Below are 18,892 nucleotides of genomic sequence, written 5' to 3'. Positions count from 1 at the left end.
TACTTTAGAGATAGCCATCCTCACTGTTCAATGGAACTACCCCCAGAAGACTTCAACATACATATATTTCTATCTGTTTTTCAGAAGAATATTCCATTTTTCGTGACTTCAGTTTGAATCCCTAACAGATATTATTAACTCATCAGTACTGTGAAAACTAGTATGTTGATGTATATTATTGCAGGGCACTGAAGCTACCAAGCTGCTCCCTGTTCTTTAGTTTAATGTGCTGGGTTATTGAGGGCAATGCTTTTATTCAAACTTTGCATGCAAGGGAAGCTAGCTACGATCCAGGTCCGCCATTACATTATGTTGCGTATTTGCATAATATGCCAAGGTTAATTTAATGTTAATCATGGGTGGGAGATTTTCTCACAGGCTGCCACATAGTTGATCACACAAATCACTACTTGCAGATGCTAGCAACAATTTGTAGTTTCTTAGAAGTTAGTCCACTGTGCTAATCAGGGGCAAAATCCGGCAGGTTCTGACAGATTCTGACGAACTGGTAGCGGAAATTTTGAGTAGTCTGGAGAACCGGCAAATACCACCTCTGGCTGCTCCAGAGTTGGGTGGGAATGGAGATTTTGCAATGTTCTTCCCCTAGGATACCCACAAAGCCACATCAACAGAACCAGTATTTTTTTTAAAAATGGATTTTTTTCTTTGGTGCTAATGCTGTTTTTGTTTCTCTCTCTCTCTCTCTCTCTCTCTCTCTCTGTTTTATGATAGGTCTAGGAATGGAGAATATAGGTGGAATTTTTGTGGTCCTGATATGCGGTTTAATTGTAGCGATTTTTATGGCAATGCTGGAGTTCTTGTGGAGTCTTCGACACTCTGAACATTCTGAAGTAAGTTTTGGCCATGCTCTAATATTTGATTGTTGTTGTGCTATATTCGTTATCAGATGTTGGCAATTATGTTGGCAATCCTACTTCTGGCAACAGCTGCATGGAAAAGTGCCACTGAGTTTTGTAGCCGAAGCACTGGGATTCCCCTGAGCCTCCCCTCACTGGGATTCCCCGCTTCTGGACTTCTGTTGCCAACCGAAGCGCCCTTTCTTGCATTGCTGGGATTTCTCTGAACCTTCCCTCGCTGGGATTCCCTTCATTTTTGCCGGCGCTGCTTTTAATCCCAGCGAGGGGAGGCTCAGGGAAATCCCAGCAACACAAGAACGGGCGTTACGGCTGGTAATGGAAGTCCGGAGGCGGGGATTCCCAGTGGTGCAACGCAAGCCTTCAGAGAGGGGCGGCATACAAATCTAAGTAATAAATAATAATAAATAAATAAATAAAAGGGGTGACTTTGGGGATGGGGTTGCAATCATTATTTCCTTTTACATTGATTCCTATGGGGAAAATTGCTTTTTTCTTACGAACTTTTCTACTTACGAACCTGGTCACGGAACAAATTAAGTTCATAAGACGAGGTACCACTGTATTTTTAATTATTAGATTTGTGCTAAATGCTTATGTTAGTATCTATTCTGTGAGCTGCCATGAGTCTTTGGAGAAGGGCGGCATACAAATCTAAATAATAATAACAACAACAATGATGACGATGATGATAATATAATAATAATAATAATAATAATAATAATAATAATAATAATAATAATAATAATAATAATAATAATAATAGAAACATAGAAACATAGAAGACTGATGGCAGAAAAAGACCTCATGGTCCATCTAGTCTGCCCTTTTACTATTTCCTGTATTTTATCTTACAATGGATATGTTTACCCCAGGCATGTTTAAATTCAGTTACTGTACTGTGGATTTCCCAACCACGTCTGCTGGAAGTTTGTTCCAAGGATCTACTACTCTTTCAGTAAAATAATATTTTCTCATGTTCCCTTTGATCTTTCCCCCAACTAACTTCAGATTGTGTCCCCTTGTTCTTGTGTTCACTTTCCTGTTAAAAACACTTCCCTCCTGAACCCTATTTAACCCTTTAACATATTTAAATGTTTCGATCATGTCTCCCCTTTTCCTTCTGTCTTCCAGACTATACAGATTGAGTTCATTCAGTCTTTCCTGATACTGATACTAATACTAATAATAATAATAATAATTTTTAACCCCATCTTAGATATCAGCCTGCCAGGAGATGGCGTCCGAATTGCGCAGCATCATTCTCTGCAGGGACAGTTTTCACCCCCGTCAAAGGCGAGGGGCTATTCTTCGGACTCGCCCCATTATACAAGACGACCGACGAGCCCGTACGGCGACCACTACCACTCTCAGCAATGGGAAACTCTGTGGTGGGGGGGACCCTGACCAGCTGGCACAAAGACTTGCACAAGAAGCTGCCCTGGTCGCTCGGGGTTGCACCCATATCCGGGTGTGCCCTGAATGTCGGAGATTCCAAGGTCTTCGTGTCCGGCCAGGTCCAGATTCCCTCGTGCAAAGTGACGAGAGTTTGGAATGGGAGAAGGTGACAAACAGCAGCGAGCCTGAATAAAGCAAGGGAGGCGTCGGAACCAGAAGCTAATGTTCCATTTTACAGAACATGAGACTTGTACAGAGTGTTGAACTATTTTTAAATTAATAAAGTGGCATCCCGGCTTCTTGAGAGCATATCAAAGCTTTAGGCTGGGAGAGAGCCCAACGGCAGCCTTGTTACTTGTCGTCTCTGAGAGTCTTTCAATATTCTTCTTTCTACGAGTCTTGGGTGAAAGCGCTCCCAGCTAGATGGGGAAATCAGAATATTGCTTCTGTGGAATTTTGAGGTATGGGATGTGGAATAAAAGGCAAAATGTTACCGAAAGAAGGTCATTAAAACTCACATAATATTATACCAGGTGAGGGGGAAAATACACCACTTTATGGATGTCATTGATGAGAGAGCTACTTTCTTTTAGAAAGGGTAATGATCTACTTTACGAGGGTCGCCCAGAAAGTAATGCACCACATTTTTTTCTTCAATTATTTATTGAACACAATGAAACTTACACAAAAGAATGATGTGTCTTCTACACTCCCTATTTTTCCACGTAATCTCCATCCCGTTCTATGGCCTTCCTACGAGACACAAGGGCGTGTATTCCCTGTCGGTACCACTCCTTGTTCTGGTCACAAAGCCATTTCAGCATTTCGGCTCTGCCGTACTGTCTTCTAATGGCCTCACTCTCTGTGCCCAGCAACTAACCGTACTTCTGTCAACTGCAGATTCTCCATAAACTGTACACAAACATTTGTGAATGTTTGCAACAGTTTCTTTCTCTGCAGTGAGAAAATCAATGACGACATGCTGCTTGTAATGTACATCACTTGCAGACACCATTTTGAAACACTGCTGCAACTACGCTGTCTGAAGAAACACAAAATTTACACACACACTCCTGACAATTCAAAAAATGTATATCTAAAGTTTTGCATTTATACCATTACTGTGGGCTGAGAGAAAAAAATGTGCATTACGTTGTAGGTGACCCTTGTAGTTTCAGTGTGTCTGTTCTGACTTAGACTTCCTGATGAAATAATATAGCACAAAAAGTGTCCAAACCCCCTCCCTCTTTTATCTTAACAGCTGCAAATTATTAGCATTCCCAGCCATAATAAGTCCCAAACAATGATAATGTGTCCGACAGTTGTACTTTTGGGGAAAGGCAGATAATCACACAAACCTTGATCTTTCTTGACAAGCTGCCAAAGATCAATTAGAAAAAGAAACTTGGCAGAGCCAAATGGAAACAGGGAGCCCGAGCTAAAATGACACGAGTGAACGAAGTTTCTTCCTGCAATGAGCACTTCCGTGTGCTCCACTTATACAGCCTATGAGAGGGGGCAATTATCTCCAAGCCTTACTCCCGAGTAGTCCTACTCCTCTGTAACTTGTTCTATGTGCCTTAGAAACATAGAAGATTGACGGCAGAAATATGGCAGCTCTGTGCATACGTGCATTGAGAACATTTCCCCCCTGCTCCTCTGCCTCACTCATGTCAGATTCTGGAAGCTCTAGAGTCAGAATAGACCTCCTGGCCTGGATCTCTGAATTTCTGAAAGTCAGGTCTTCACAGATTATTTTATGAACAGTAATGAGACTGCCTGGGGGGGAGGGGGGAAACCCCACCCAAACCTTTAATAATAACAACAGGGTTGAAAGGGACCTTGGAGGTCTCCTAGTACAGTGATTTTCAACCTTTTTTGAGCTACGGCACATTTTTTACATTTACAAAACCCTGGGGCACATTGAGCGGGGGGGGGGGGGGCTTAAAAAAAGTTTGGACAAAAAAATTCTCTCTCTCTCTCTTCCTCCCCTTCGCTCTATTTCTTTCTCCCTCCCTCTTTCTCTCCCTTCCTTCCTCTTTCTTTCTCTCTCTCTCCATCCCTCTTTCTTTCTCTTCCTTCCTCTCTTTTTTGCTCTCTTTCTCTCTCCCTCCCTCTATGTCTTTCTCTCTCTCTCCTTACCTCCCTCTCTCTCTCTCTCTCTCTTGCTTTCTCTCTCTTTCTCTCTCTTTCTCTTTCTTTCTCTTGTTCTCTTTCTCTCTCTTGCTTTCTTTCTCTCTCTTGCTTTCTTTCTCTCTCTCTTGCTTTCTTTCTCTCTCTCTTGCTTTCTTTCTCTCTGAGCTTTGCGGCACACCTGACCATGTCTCGCGGCACACTGGTTGAAAAACAGTGTGCTGTTCAACCCCCTGCTTAGTCCAACCCCCTGCTTAGGCAGGAAACCCTACATCACTTCCTACAGATGGTTATCCAATATCTTCTTTAAAATTTAGTGTTGGAGCATTCACAACTTCTGGAGGCAAGCTGTTCCTTAAATTTCTCCTTAGTTTTAGGTTGCTTCTTCCCTTTAGTTTCCAACTTGTTCTACCCTCGGGTGCTTGGAGAATAGGTATAATAACTTTACGCATACAGAACATCTCAGATTTTACAGTTCATTGTTACAAACTGCTTTGGAGTGAAGATCAAAAAGAATCCACTGATTCCATGGAAGGTTAAATGAGGTTAATTGGTCAGCAATCAAGAAACCCCTTGGGCGATGTGGGTTTTCATACATGGCTTCTATTTTCTAAAAGGCAATTCTATGCAAGTTCTTATTGCTCAAAAATTATGCAAGGAAAAAAGAAATTCAAGGTGACAATGGACAATTTGAAATTAAAGATTCTCCTGTCTGTGATTGTGGGTTTTTTTAAAATTGTGTTAAATAAAATAGGTCCTTCCATGACAGAGCTTTCCCCTTTATATCCCTGCTATTCAGAAAAGCAGGAATTTGAATATACAAGGTCATTAGCTGCCTATAACTGGCGTCATTTATGACATTCTTGCTATTGACATTTCAGACATTTTGTCTGCCACCAATTAAGCTAACTATATTGTCCTTGGTCCCAATCTTAACTCTATCCAGTCTTCACCCACGGAGTTCAAGAAACTGAAATTAATTTGATATCTGTGTTAAAACTGTGACCTGATTGTGCTACAATGCTGCTTAAGTACAGTACATTAATGATTTCCCCTGAGAAGTGAGGAAGAAGAGAATCGGCTAAGTTCTCCTAAATAATTTATGATATATCTACGTAACTTCCCATGGATGTGATCAATTTTCAACCCTAGAAATAGGATACCAAGAATCACAGCAAATGTCAAAATAATTTCTTCTGGCATATAAGTGTGAAACACAGAAAACTGGGCCTTCTGTTCTTGTATTTTAATAATTGAAATATCAAACCCTTTGACACACTGGCGAGTAATGTGAGAATGAATAGCGAGAAACTTTTAGGACAAGAATAAAGAGAGGGTTTATTTGTGATTGAGCAACTGTACAATATATACAGAGGGGAAATTCTGTTTTAACCCCAGAGAAAACAGAAAAATCATAATGAAAGTAAGAGATTTTGATTGGTGGATTTTAGTTATTCTGCTTGGTATAATGATGAATTTATTACTTTTATATCTCACCTTTCAACGAAGGAACTCAAAGCAATTAACTACTATTCTTCCTTCCTTCATCTATGTCATCATGATAAGTCCACTAAAGTAGCTAGTTGAGAAAGAAAGGATTCTAGTGAGCTCAATAGCCATATTTTGATCCTAGTATTAATCCAATAATTGCCATTTTAGTATTAATTTGCTACGCTTGCTTATATAACTACATAAGAAATATTTGATATGGTTGGTGCAAATATGATAGACTCTTAAATTGCTTTTCCCAAATATGAGATGAGCTAATATTTTTTTGAATAAGAAAAGCACTGTTGGATTAGATCCAATATCTACCTCATCCAGGGTGCTGCTTTGCATAATACCCAATAAGTAGCTATAAGAAGTTCATATGCAGAAAAATGAAAGCTACAGTCTTTTGTGATTGTTATTCCCCACACAAATTCCATCAGTTATTCTAGTCCAGGAATGGATAATTGTTCTGATGATGCTTTGATGCTACAGGTTCCACCATTAATTATCTACAAGTCATGCTGGTTAGAGCTACTATTTTAATCCATTTCTTTATCTTTGTGACTATTATTATTATTATTATCATTATCATTATCATTATCATTATCATTATTATTATTATTATTAGTAGTAGTAGTAGTAATTAGATTTGTATGTTGCCACTGTCCGAGGACTTGGGGCGGTTTATAGCATGTAATATAAACAGTAAAATACAAAAAACAAATCTAATTTAATTTAATTAAAACTACAAACCTAAAATCCCAATATTTAAAAAAACAATCATGCACATTCAGATCTCAACCATACATTACATTCATTGGCCAGGGGACCAAGACCTAATTGCCTAATGGTCAATTCTTGACTAGACATTATAAATTATTATGATCATCATCTTCTTCTTCATCATCATCAATGATGAAGAAGAAAGGAAGAGAAAGCCCAGAGAAAGGAAAATGCTTCGTTCGCTTTGGACTGCCAAAGCCTCCTTAAGCACCACCAAAAGGCTCCTCTGGCAGCCCAGATCTCTGGGATTAAAGGGGGAATGGCAGGAAACTGGTCGGGCCTTCATGCCGCTTTCAAATGTCCTGGGAAATTTTTCCAGGCTCACATTCAAGTAGAAAATGGTTCTCAAGTAGAGGCAAAAAATCTTGAACGCCCGGTTCTTATCTAGAAAAGTTCTTAATTAGAAGCATTCTTAAGTAGAGGTACCACTGTATTTGGATAACAAGGCAGGGAAGAATGGCAAAATGGACACTAAAACCAAAAATTCCCTGTCCAAAGTTTCTTAAGTACCAACAACACTCACTGTTCAATTCTACAAACAAAGGCTGCTGTCATATCCACTTTCCTGACAGACCAACATGCTTGCACAGACAGAAGGGAATAGCCATCAAACAAGCACAGGTCTTTTAACGTTTATTTACAGATTTCCCAAAGGGAGGAGAAAGAATCTCATGAATAATTGAATCTGAGCTTCCTTTTAAAGAGTCGAACAAAGTGAAAGACGCTGCATTTTTTTTTCCCAAGCTCCAAAGCACTTACACATTCCGAGAATGATTATATATGTGGCCACAGTGGGACATGCCTGTTTAAACTGCATCCACTGGCAGTGAATTTTGCATATTCTAAGGTTTATTTCCCCTTCTTCTAAACATAGCAACTTTATTACAATAGTGTCAGCACCTAGATGTTATTGACAACTTCGCTGGGACTGTTGTTCCTCCTCTATTCCCATTTGATGCTCTTGAGGCTTAAAATGTAGCCATCCCATTTTGCAAGGAAGTACCAGCTAGAACTGAGATAATAAGCACTAATCTTGCCATTATCTAAATGTAGATTTAGGCCTGGCGCAAGCTATTATTTCTGTAATACAAGCAGGTTTGAGGATTAGCTATCGGTAGACTTCGGTTTATGAATGCGAAGCTTATAGTACTGAAACAGCCTAGGCATTTTAGATATTTATCTTTGCAAATTTATAAAGCCTTCCAATTCCACAGTGTTCTAAATATGCAGTATTGCAGCACCTACAGACCTCAGTCACTGCCATTCTTTTCTCTCTCACAAATACTTCAGAGCTTCTCTCCATCAGAGAATTGTTAGATACAGATTCAGAGCTAGAAAACAGCTGGCAGCAGTGTTTCTATGTTAATTAACAAACACACACAAACATATATATATATACACACACACTTTTCTATTGAGAAAATGAATTATCTCAATTGAGGCAGAAGTAAATGCTGTTTTACAGTATAAACAATACACAAAGTTGGTTCAAACTGTTCACAATTTGGACCTATGTTTCTGAAAACGTGGTTGAATTTCCTTTACATGTACATATTTTGCATCTAATGCTTTGTGCTGTATCTCACTTTTGTATCATGAACCATACTTTTGAGTCTGACATTTCCGAGAAATTAGCAGACCAATTAATAAAATGTCTTCCAGCTGAGGGGTGACATCTTTGGTGCTGCAAGACAGGTAAGACACAGAAATGTTTTATTCTGCTACTGGGTACGCTGAGCTCAGAGTAAAAGCAGGTTTCCCTGACCTTTCTTCCTACTTACATGTAAATGAAATTCAGGCTTTTGTTAATTTTCCCAGTCCATTGATAAAATGTGGTAATTCTAGAAGGATCTCTCTTTAGAGCCCAGTGGGAAAAAAAGATTAGATCAATTCAAATGCCTTTAACCTTTTAAAATTGTTTTACTGTAAGTGCCACCAATTACAGGTCTTAAGCTTCATAGCCCTAAAAGACACGTAGGTGAGGATTGTAGACTTAGGCTAAGTCTTCCTCTGTTCCATGTTAAAATGGCCACCTTAGTCTTTTGCCAAGTCTGGCTCTTACACATGTTATATGAGACTCCCCTATGATAAGTAAAATACTAGGAGCTCTTTATGTAATGAATGTTGGATGAGTTTTGATTTCCAGACGAGTTAATTTACATTCAACCTTAAAGAGATTTATTTTTCCCTTGGAATCCAGTTGGAGATTTGACTTCTGGATGCATTAATGTATTGATGAGAATGATGGCTTATCTCTGATCTCTGTGGATGCAATTACTGAGATTTCAAGTTCAGTTAAGTCAAAACAGAATGCTTTTGCAGTTCCCAGCCCATGCGAAGAGATAAAGTTTGCATTGGTAACAAGGGAGGTGGGACCGATCTTTTTATTTAGGTCACCGTGTCTACTAGGAGACAACTTTATCTTCACCGGTTTCTTAGAAAGAAAAATACAATAGCCTTTTAACACTGTGAAAGAACAGAGGGGGCCTTTTCATTTTTCTACCCTACCTGGCTATTTTCGAGCGGAACTTTTATTTGCTTTTTATACCAATTCTTTTCTAGAAAACATTGTAAATAAATAGCTATTTTATTGAATTAATCTTTATTGTTCCAATTCAGATTTTTATTCATGTGCACTATTAGTCTCTATTAAACTCTATTGTCTGTCTTAAACTGCTAGCAAAATGTTGCAGGCTTCAAATTCAAATTTTATTACTTTGAAGGAATCTTTCTTCAATTCAGAAATCCATCATACCTTCTGAGTCAGCCTCCTTTGCTTCTACAAATTTTACTCAAACAATAGACATTCTAATTCCCCCCCCCCCCCCTGCATAAGATGCAATTGTAGTTTTGGAACAAGCTTTGTAAGATAGCAATAGCGCTTAAACTTATATACCGCTCCACAATGCTTTACAGCCCTTTCTAAGCAGTTTACGGAGTCAGCATATTGCCCCCAACAATCTGAGTCCTAATTTTACTGACCTTGGATGGATGGTTTTTCCTTTTGTGGGGTTGGTGTGGGCATGGCTTGCGAGTGACACAACTGGCCCGCAGGCCGCCAGTTCGACACCCCTGGGCTAGATCCTAGTCATAGGTCTGCAATGGAATACTGGATCCCAGGAGTCCTTGCAAGAAGAAATATGCCTGCAAAAAGGATTTTGTACATTAATCTACGGTATAATCTTGGTAAAATGACAGTGGGAAGTTTCATAAAACTATTAAAATGACAAATTAAGATTAGGAAGCACCCTGCATATTAAACAGTTCATATTTAAAATATTCATCAGCCTTGGAAAATAATATATTTTTAAAATGGAGAAAAAGCCACAATTCCTATTAGAATATAACAAATAGAAGGAGATAACAGAATTTACTTTGATCCATAAATGCTATAAGATACTAACTCATTTCTTCAGTCACTGACCATAGTAATGGACCAAATATTTGCGTACAGGATAATCATAAATAGTCTGAAAAGTGAAGAAGACAGGAATGGGCATAGGGATAGGAAAAATGAGCATTAGTTTCATTTAATATAAAGCACTGAATAGTTTCTAGCTATAATGCAGAAGAGAAAAATGTAGCCGGTAATTTTTTTTCACAAATGCATTAGAAAAGCAATACTGGTTTGGCATCTCATTTTCAGTACAGGGAAAATAATCCATATTTCAGGATTGTTTTAAGTAATACCAGTTAATGTATATGATGCACGTTTAAACCTAAAAATAACGAAAGAGGAGTTATTAAAATATGCTTAATTTATTTTAACAATCTGCTAATCTTTCTGGTAACTGCCAGTTCTCCAGAAGGATTCTAATTCTCTTTTTAGATTACAAAATATAATTAAATCTTCAAAGTGCCATGATGCATGAAAGTAAATCAAGCTGATCTAAGTAGTGTATTAAAGTTAGTATAGTTTTAAATTAATATGCCTAAATTGTTTTTTTTTAAATATTTTTTGCAAATATGTAATTGGATTTCTTCAAATTGAGGTTGCTTCACTTGTGAAAGAGAAAACCTGTCAGAATTTGTCTGTGATCTCAGTTAACATTGACAAGTTTTGCACTTCAGCTTTCCTAAGCTTAGCTCTGAATGAACTAAGGTTGAAGGTAATTTATTCCAAAGCCAAATAGGAATGCAAATGAGTGCAGAAAGACATCTATGATTTCCAGTGGAAAGCTACAACGAGTGATTTGTCTCATCAAAAACCATAGTTGTTCCAGTTTCAGAAGTGAATTGCTCCTAGTTTGCTTGTACCTATCAATAGAAACATAGAAGACTGACGGCAGAAAAAGACCTCATGGTCCATCTAGTCTGCCCTTATATTATTTCCTGTATTTTATCTTACAATGGATATATGTTTATCCCAGGCATGTTTAAATTCAGTTACTGTGGATTTACCAACCACGTCTGCTGGAAGTTTGTTCCAAGGATCTACTACTCTTTCAGTAAAATAATATTTTCTCACGTTGCTTTTGATCTTTCCCCCAACTAACTTCAGATTGTGTCCCCTTGTTCTTGTGTTCACTTTCCTATTAAAAACACTTCCCTCCTGAACCTTATTTAACCCTTTAACATATTTAAATGTTTCGATCATGTCCCCCCTTTCCCTTCTGTCCTCCAGACTATACAGATTGAGTTCATGAAGTCTTTCCTGATACGTTTTATGCTTAAGATCTTCCACCATTCTTGTAGCCCGTCTTTGGACCCGTTCAATTTTGTCAATATCTTTTTGTAGGTGAGGTCTCCTTGGAGAGATGGTCACGAAGGGAGTGTGAAGCTCCGTCCACCCGCCCAGACCCCACCATTTGGGTTATTATACCCTCTGCACATGCACAGAATGATTTAGAGAGAGAGAGAGAGAGAGAGAGAGAGAGAGAGAGAGAGAGAAAGAGTCAGAGAGTCAGACAGACCAGGAGATAGAGAATTCTGTGAGTTGAAGTCTACCCAAATTAAAGTTTCCAAAATTAAGAAATTTAAGATACCTCAGATGTAGTGAAAGCTGCTGCAGTTAATTCATCTCTCTCCGGGGTTATTTATACAAAAGTTGCTGATCAAAGTCACATTGCAGAATATTTAGGGAGCATCCATAAGCCTTGACCGCAACGGTGGCGGTCATTTTGGTGTGAAAACAGGCACTCCCTGAATAATTGAAGAAGGGATGCCCAAAGTCCCGGGCCCATATCCCTGAGATCTGGGGTACCCAAGTTTTGTGGGGCAGCTCCCCTTCATTTCAAACAGGGTTATATTTAAAATTCTCAACAAGTCAGTCTCAGCAGAAAAACAATAACTGTGGTGCTTCTCGGGGCCATTTTTGGATTAATTTTAATTTTCAACCTTTTGTAAACACACACACCCCAATTTATATATTTATTTGTATTTATATGCTGCTCACTCCAAAAAGGACTCAGAGTGGCTATTTAGCACCGATTTCCTTCAGAAACTAACCCTAACTTCAGCACCTAGCATTGGGACAGCCACGACAGATGCTTTTTAACCTTAAACTAGGATGCTGGAGGCCAGCCAGCTTTTGTGGGTCCATGTCTATGCCAACGAATCAGGATTTAAACAAGTCAGGATGTGGGGGGGGGGGGGGTTCTTAAAGGCAACTTTGGACTTTCTGGATGGGCGGGGGGGGACGTTTGAAGACGTTTCGCTTCTCATTGAAGAAGCTTCTTCAGGTTCTGACTAAAAGTGCTGAATAATTGATCCATTCCACACTATTCAACCGTGGCTGTCCCCGTGCCAGGTGCTGAAGCTGGTTTACTTTCTGAAGGAAAACGGTGCTAAATGGGGGCCCAAAGCTGGTTTATTTTCTGAAGGAAAACGGTGCCAAAGGAAGAAGCGAAACGTCTTCAAAGAAAAATCAGAAAGTCCCCCCCCCCCCCCCCCCAAAAAGCAACTTTGGGACAACCATGACTCGGATGGCTGAGTCTCTCCATAGGCACAAGCCAGGAGACTATATAATACAAAGAGCGCCTCAGAAAGCGCAATGGAAACGATCATTATCCCCCCCCCCCCTCTCCCTGTTAGGGCGTCGCGCGGAGAAGAGACTTTCAAAGGGAAAGAGGCGGGAAAAACCGTTGGGCCGCGCGCCGGCCGTTAGGGAGGGAGGGAGAGAGGGCCCGCGAGGCGCATGCGCGTCTCTTCCGCGCGCCGCCTGGCGCCGCCGCGTCTCCATGGCAACGGCGCGCGGCTCCCGCCTCTCACGTGAGGGGGAGTCACGTGATGTTTGGTTTTTATTTCTCCGGCCTCCCTCCTCCCCTCCGGTCGCGCGCGCTCGCCTCGCTCCTTCCTGCCTGCCTTCCCAGCCCCGGGCGGGCGAGAGCGAGCTGTTTCCGGGTCAATGCAGGACGCGGCCGCCGGACGGGGAGCGTAAAAGCGGTGGGGCCCGGTGAGGAGGGGGACGGAGGTGGAGGTCGGGGGAGGCCGGGAAGGGGAAGGCCCGCATCCCCCCCACCTCCGGCCTGGCAAGGTTGAGAAGGCGGAAAGGGGAGGGGGGGTGAGGCGGGGGGGAGACCAGACAGAGACTGTGGCCCAGTGGAGCCTCCTGCTCCAGCAGCAGTCTACCTTGAGTTGCCAAAGCGGTGGAGGAACAGGAGGCCGGACCTCTCCCCCTCCCAGCCCCGTCTTGAGGAAGCGGCCCTGGTTGGAAACAGTGGGCTGGAGGGGAGGGGGGAGACGAGAGAGAGTCCAGCGGAGCCTCCTGGTCCAGCAGCAGTCTACCTTGAGTTGCCAAAGTGCTGGAGGAATGGGAAGCCCAGTGGGCTGGAGGGGAGGGGGCAGTGGAGCCTCCTTATCCAGCAGCAGTCTATTTTCAGTTGCCAAAGTGCTGGAAGAACGGGCGGGCGGACCTCACCCCCGCAATCCTGTCTTGGGCAAGGGGTTGTGGTTGGAAACAGTGGGGAGGGGGCAGAGAGAGAGAGAGAGATACTAGGGTCCAGTGGAGCCTCCTGGTCCAGCAGCAGTCTCTCTTGAGTTGTCAAAGTGCTGGAGGAACGGGAGGCTGGACCTCATCCCCCCACCCCATCCTGGGGAAGGGGTTCTGGTTGGAAACATGCTGGGAGCATGCGGGGAAGGGGGCGACGAGAGAGACTAAGGTCCATTGGAGCCTCCTTGTCCAACTGCAGTCTGGCTTGAGTTGTCAAAGCGCTGGAGGAACAGGAGGTCGGACCTTACACCACCACCCCCATCCTGGGGAAAGGGTTCTGGTTGGAAACAGTGGGGAGGGGGGAGACGAGAAAGGCTGCAGTCCAGTGGAGCTTCCTTGTCCAGCAGCAGTCTACCTTGAACTCCTCAAACGCTGTGGACGGTGATCCCTGGAGGAAGGGGAAGACTGACCTCCCCCTTGGGCAAGGGACCCTGATTGGGAACATTAAGCAGGGAGGGGTGGAAAGATGAGAGATGGAGCCTCCTTGTCCAGCAGCAGTCTTATGTTGAACTCCTAAAACACATTGGGGTGTGTGTGAGACCCCTGGAATGGGAAGCCGGACTCCCCGCTCTTTGTGGAAGGGGTCCTGGTTGGAGGAAACAGTGGCCTGAGAGGAAGAAGGGCAATTGTGCATTATCCCTCCATGCCCCATGTATCCCTAGGTGGGGACGGTCCGAGGATCCTTTGCAAAACAGCCTTTCTCCATAGTCCTGGAGATAAGATTGTGGGTAAAGTGGGGAAGGGACAGAAAGAGGCTGGTGGCTTTCTGAAAAGAAGAAAAAAAAATAGGGGATCCTTGGGGGGGGAGGGAAGCAGGGGGCCTGCCAAGGAGATCAGCCTCTCCATCCCCAGATGTCATTTCAGAGCCCAAGCTGTGGAATTGAGTCCAGTCAGGCTTCTGTCTCAGTGGAGACAGATGGTGGGAAGAGAAGGTCACCATCATCATCATAGTTAGCAGTAAGGGAAAAACAGGCCTGCAAACAGCGGAGGAAAAAAATCATAAACATTAATTGGTCCAAAGAGGTGAGAAACAATCCTGGCCTCAAATGCCAGCTTCATTTGCATTTACACACACACACACACACACACACACACACACACACACACACAGCTTCCAAAAGTTGATTATTGGAGAAAAGCATAAAAACCTCCCATAGATATATTTAACAACAACAAAAACCCAACAATCTGATTATATAACTTTATTTAGGTACCCAGCTGTTGAATTTCATTTTGGATTTGTTAACCTCTGAAGGCCTTTTGCTGAGTTGAGCTTAGCAAATTAATGCTTTTCCATAGGCCTTTCAGATAAAATGGTAACATTTATTTTTATTTATTTTATTAATCAGATTTGCGAGCCGCCCTTCTCCTGGGACTCAGGGCGGCTCGCAATAAACAAATACTAACATGAAGGAATCTAATATTAAAATATACTAAAAATCACTGCTAAAACCATACCAAAGTCACATTTAAATAAAATTCTAAAAACCCCTACCTATTTAAAAACAAGCATCTCCATTCATTCTAACGTTCTTCTCTCATAGGCCACGGTAGGTGTTTAAAAGTTCTCAGTGACCCCATGGACAAAAATGCATTTTCAAGGCCTTGCAAAAGACAGGGAGGGTGGGAGCAGTGTTGGGGGGCAGTTGATTCCAAAATAGTAACATTGATACATTGGTACAGATAAAATATTTTCTTTCGGGATGGACTGAAGCTGTTACATAGTGCTGGTGGCAAGATCAGGGGCTGTTGTCTGTGGCCCCTCCAGTCTTGAAGCAAGCAAGATTGTCTTGACTTTCAAAAACCTTTTATTGAAGATATCATGCAATATCCCGTCCTTGTGCTTTCCCTTCCACATCCAGCCCTTCAAATGGTTAATGTCCTTGAATAAATATTAAGAGCATAACTAATAACCTGTACTTGAATAATTCGGTGAGTTATTAGTATGTTGCCTTCAGCAATGTGAGAGGCGTTGCAGAAGCCTCTTAGGGTGGCAGAAAGCTCAAATCTCCTGTTGTGTCATCCAAGGACCATCTGGTCCATCTATTTCCGTGTATAGAACATGGCATCTGGTTTTCAGAAGTATGCAACCTCTGCTCTCAGGAAAGGCAGGGCCTTAATGCTAGCAGGCTTTTAAGCATTTAAAAGGTCCAACTATAATTTTTCCATGTTGCCATTTATACACACCGAGCTTATTGATCAGCTCTTCGCATTGCATGAAGAATGTCTTATGTTGAATCCTTCCATATTCTGATTTTTAAAAAGTAGAGGTAACCGGATAATTTTTCAGTGGAAACTAGTAAATGATCCACTGCCAATTAGAGTAGGCAATTCATATAATCTGGTGGATCAGATTGTCTAAAAGGATCTAGGAAAAACTGAATTCTCAGGAAGACTATACAGACTAGGCTGAATTTAAGAGAGAATTCTGTAAAAGGCTATGTCATCTGTATTTGTGCAGTCAGGCGGTAGGGAAAGCAAGTAGGATGCTTGGCTGCATAGCTAGAGGTATAACAAGCAGGAAGAGGGAGATTATGATCCCGCTATATAGAGCGCTGGTGAGACCACATTTGGAATACTGTGTTCAGTTCTAGAGACCTCACCTACAAAAAGATATTGACAAAATTGAACAGGTCCAAAGACGGGCTACAAGAATGGTGGAAGGTCTTAAGCATAAAACGTATCAGGAAAGACTTAATGAACTCAATCTGTAGAGTCTGGAGGACAAAAGGAAAAGGGAGGACATGATTGAAACATTTAAATAAACGGTTAAATAAGGCCCAGGAGGGAAGTGTTTTTAATAGGAAAGTGAACACAAGAACAAGGGGACACAATCTGAAGTTAGTTGGGGGAAAGATCAAAAGCAACATGAGAAAATATTATTTTACTGAAAGAGTAGTAGATGCTTGGAACAAACTTCCAGCAGACGTGGTAAATAAATCCACAGTAACTGAATTTAAATATGCCTGGGATAAACATAGATCCATCCTAAGATAAAATACAGAAAATAGTATAAGGGCAGACTAGATGGACCATGAGGTCTTTTTCTGCCGTCAGACTTCTATGTTTCTATGTTTCTACTTTATGACGGTTATAGGAGTCTTCAGAGGAGCCATTGATTAAAAAAAAGGTTTGAAATAGTCCCTAAAGTTTGTATTTTATCAAGAATTGGACAAATACATACTGTTTCCTATATAGGTTCTTGTAAATAAGATCATGATGCTACTTCATCTCATGCCCTTACATCTCAGATTGTCATTGTCAAAAAAAAAGAGCTCATTTATTTCATAGTATAGAGTAGGTTAATTCAGGAAATAAAATCTCAAGCAATTCATAGTAGATCCATGTTACAGTTTGAAGTTTTTGTAAAGGTTTTCCTATCACATTGATTTACCATGTATGCAGTTTCATCATTTGTACCACATAGATTTAAATGACATTGGCAGAGGGGTAGTTATTATCCTTGATGGTGAGCTCTGTTAATTTATTGGCAAATAGATGCACCTGGTGAGATTGTATTCACTGTTTCTTGGTAAAAGATTTTATTTATTCCCAAACTAAAAGCAAGTGGCAGCATCTTATTGAATAGCGATAATATTCTTCCTGTTTTCTGGCTTACAAATTGAGGTTGAGATTGAAAGCTTAACTCTGGTCTGGGCTTGAGAGGGAAGCTGTCTCAAACCCATTTTAAGATCAGCTTTAGTTTCATAGTGGAAGAAAGGCAGTTTGAAAGGTAAAACATCACTTGAGAGTAAATGGAATTCTGTTGCAAGATTGTTATTTTATAGGAGCGCAAATATATAGCTAATGTATCTAGAACCCTGTCCTCATCATCATAGCCTTCCTTATTCAAGTATTAATATTAGAGATAAAGTATTTTCTCAATGCTGTTGACTATCTCTTGGTCTAATACACTTGAAAATATTCTCATTGACTTTTTAACTATCTTGAAAAGTGCATAATTTAAGAAAGTTCTAAAAGAGTAAAAATTCAGTAAAAATGGAATTATTTTGCTATACATGTGGCAAATGTTGTCAAAGGGTCTCTTCTAAGGCATTTAAGAATTAAGTGGTTTTATAGATAGCAGATGCCTCATCTGCATTTAATAACACTTTTTAAAAATTAAGTTGCATTCTGGGTATCATTTGGTTTTCTTAGTTGAAGCTTGATTTTTTTCCAGAGAAGGAAAGTGGATTATTAACACACAGAAAACCTTGGTAATGGCAATAATACTGATTTGGGGGGAAAGCCAATTAATGTATCCACTTATGTTTATATTTTTGTTCCCTAGCCCCAAGGCTAAGCCCTCCCTCATTTTTTCTTCCACTTTCCAGAAGTTATATGGTTTTGACTTTGGTTACAAATGCTGCTTTTCAGAAGGAACAAAGGTTACTCTGTTTCCACATTTGAGAATTATTTTCTGTTGATGTTTTGAAGTATGGTTGCTTTGATAAATCCAGTGATCAATACAAGCAGCCTTTGTAATGCTCAGAAGCTATTGTAAAAGTTCAGTCTGTGAAATATTTCCATGTTGAGTGATACTTTACGAACCTTTTAGAGATTTATTTTTGGAATGGACTGAAATTAACTGTTAGACTAAAACCGTTAAGTGTCCACCTTTTGAAAAGGTTTGATTTTAAAATCATTTTATTTCAAGCTCGTATACTGTAAGCCTGTATAGTATACCGCCTGGGGGCTACATGTGACCCACCAAGCAGCCTTTAAAAAATAAGTACTGTAATAAATTTAGAGCTGTCACTGCAACCCACTCTAGTGGGCAGCTAATCGGTATTGTTGTGCAGCACATAAGAATTTTCAATATTACTAATGCAGCTTTGCTCCCCTCAATGAGTTGTACAGGTCTGGAGTAGCGTAATACAGTATACAATAATAATCCAATACTAAAAGCAAATTAAAACCCCTTAATATACAAAACCAAACACACATACATACAAACATACCATGCATACCATTGTAACGGCCTAGGGGGAGAAGAAATCTTAATTCCCCCATGCCTGGCGGCAGAGGTGGGTTTTAAGTAGCTTACGAAAGGCAAGGAGGGTGGGGGCAATTCTAATCTCTGGGGGGAGTTGGTTCCAGAGGGCCGGGGCTGCCACAGAGAAGGCTCTTCCCCTGGGTCCTGCCAAGCGACATTGTTTAGTTGACAGGACTCAGAGAAGATCCACTCTGTGGGACCTAACTGGTCGCTGGGATACCAACATCATAATATATACCAGCAGGTTATTTGTCTTTAAAAAGGCATGCAAAACCCAAGTTTCAG

General features: G+C 40.9%; 2 protein-coding genes across 3 annotated transcripts in view; both read left to right on the top strand.

The window, feature by feature from the left end:
- GRIK4 (glutamate ionotropic receptor kainate type subunit 4) overlaps positions 1–2,618 on the top strand; it is a 313,397-nt gene extending 310,779 nt beyond the window's left edge. Inside the window, exons 19-20 of the mRNA XM_070765309.1 lie at positions 733–851; positions 2,095–2,618. Coding sequence (XP_070621410.1) covers positions 733–851; positions 2,095–2,466 — 491 coding nt within the window. The 3' untranslated portion in view covers positions 2,467–2,618. The remainder of the gene's footprint in view (positions 1–732; positions 852–2,094) is intronic.
- Positions 2,619–12,921: 10,303 nt separating this feature from the next.
- TBCEL (tubulin folding cofactor E like) overlaps positions 12,922–18,892 on the top strand; it is a 37,169-nt gene continuing 31,198 nt past the window's right edge. The window contains exon 1 of one of the 2 annotated variants that reach the window (XM_070765657.1): positions 12,922–13,064. The gene's annotated coding sequence lies outside the window, so the exon portion shown is untranslated. Of the gene's footprint in view, positions 13,075–18,892 lie in introns of both variants that reach the window. The other variant, XM_070765656.1, reaches the window with a different exon arrangement.

The sequence above is a fragment of the Erythrolamprus reginae genome, chromosome 12, assembly GCF_031021105.1.
Source record: "Erythrolamprus reginae isolate rEryReg1 chromosome 12, rEryReg1.hap1, whole genome shotgun sequence".
Classification (NCBI taxonomy): Eukaryota; Metazoa; Chordata; class Lepidosauria; order Squamata; family Dipsadidae; genus Erythrolamprus; species Erythrolamprus reginae.
The sequence above is the reverse complement of the archived record's forward strand: the minus strand, read 5'-3'. Positions and strand labels throughout refer to the sequence as shown.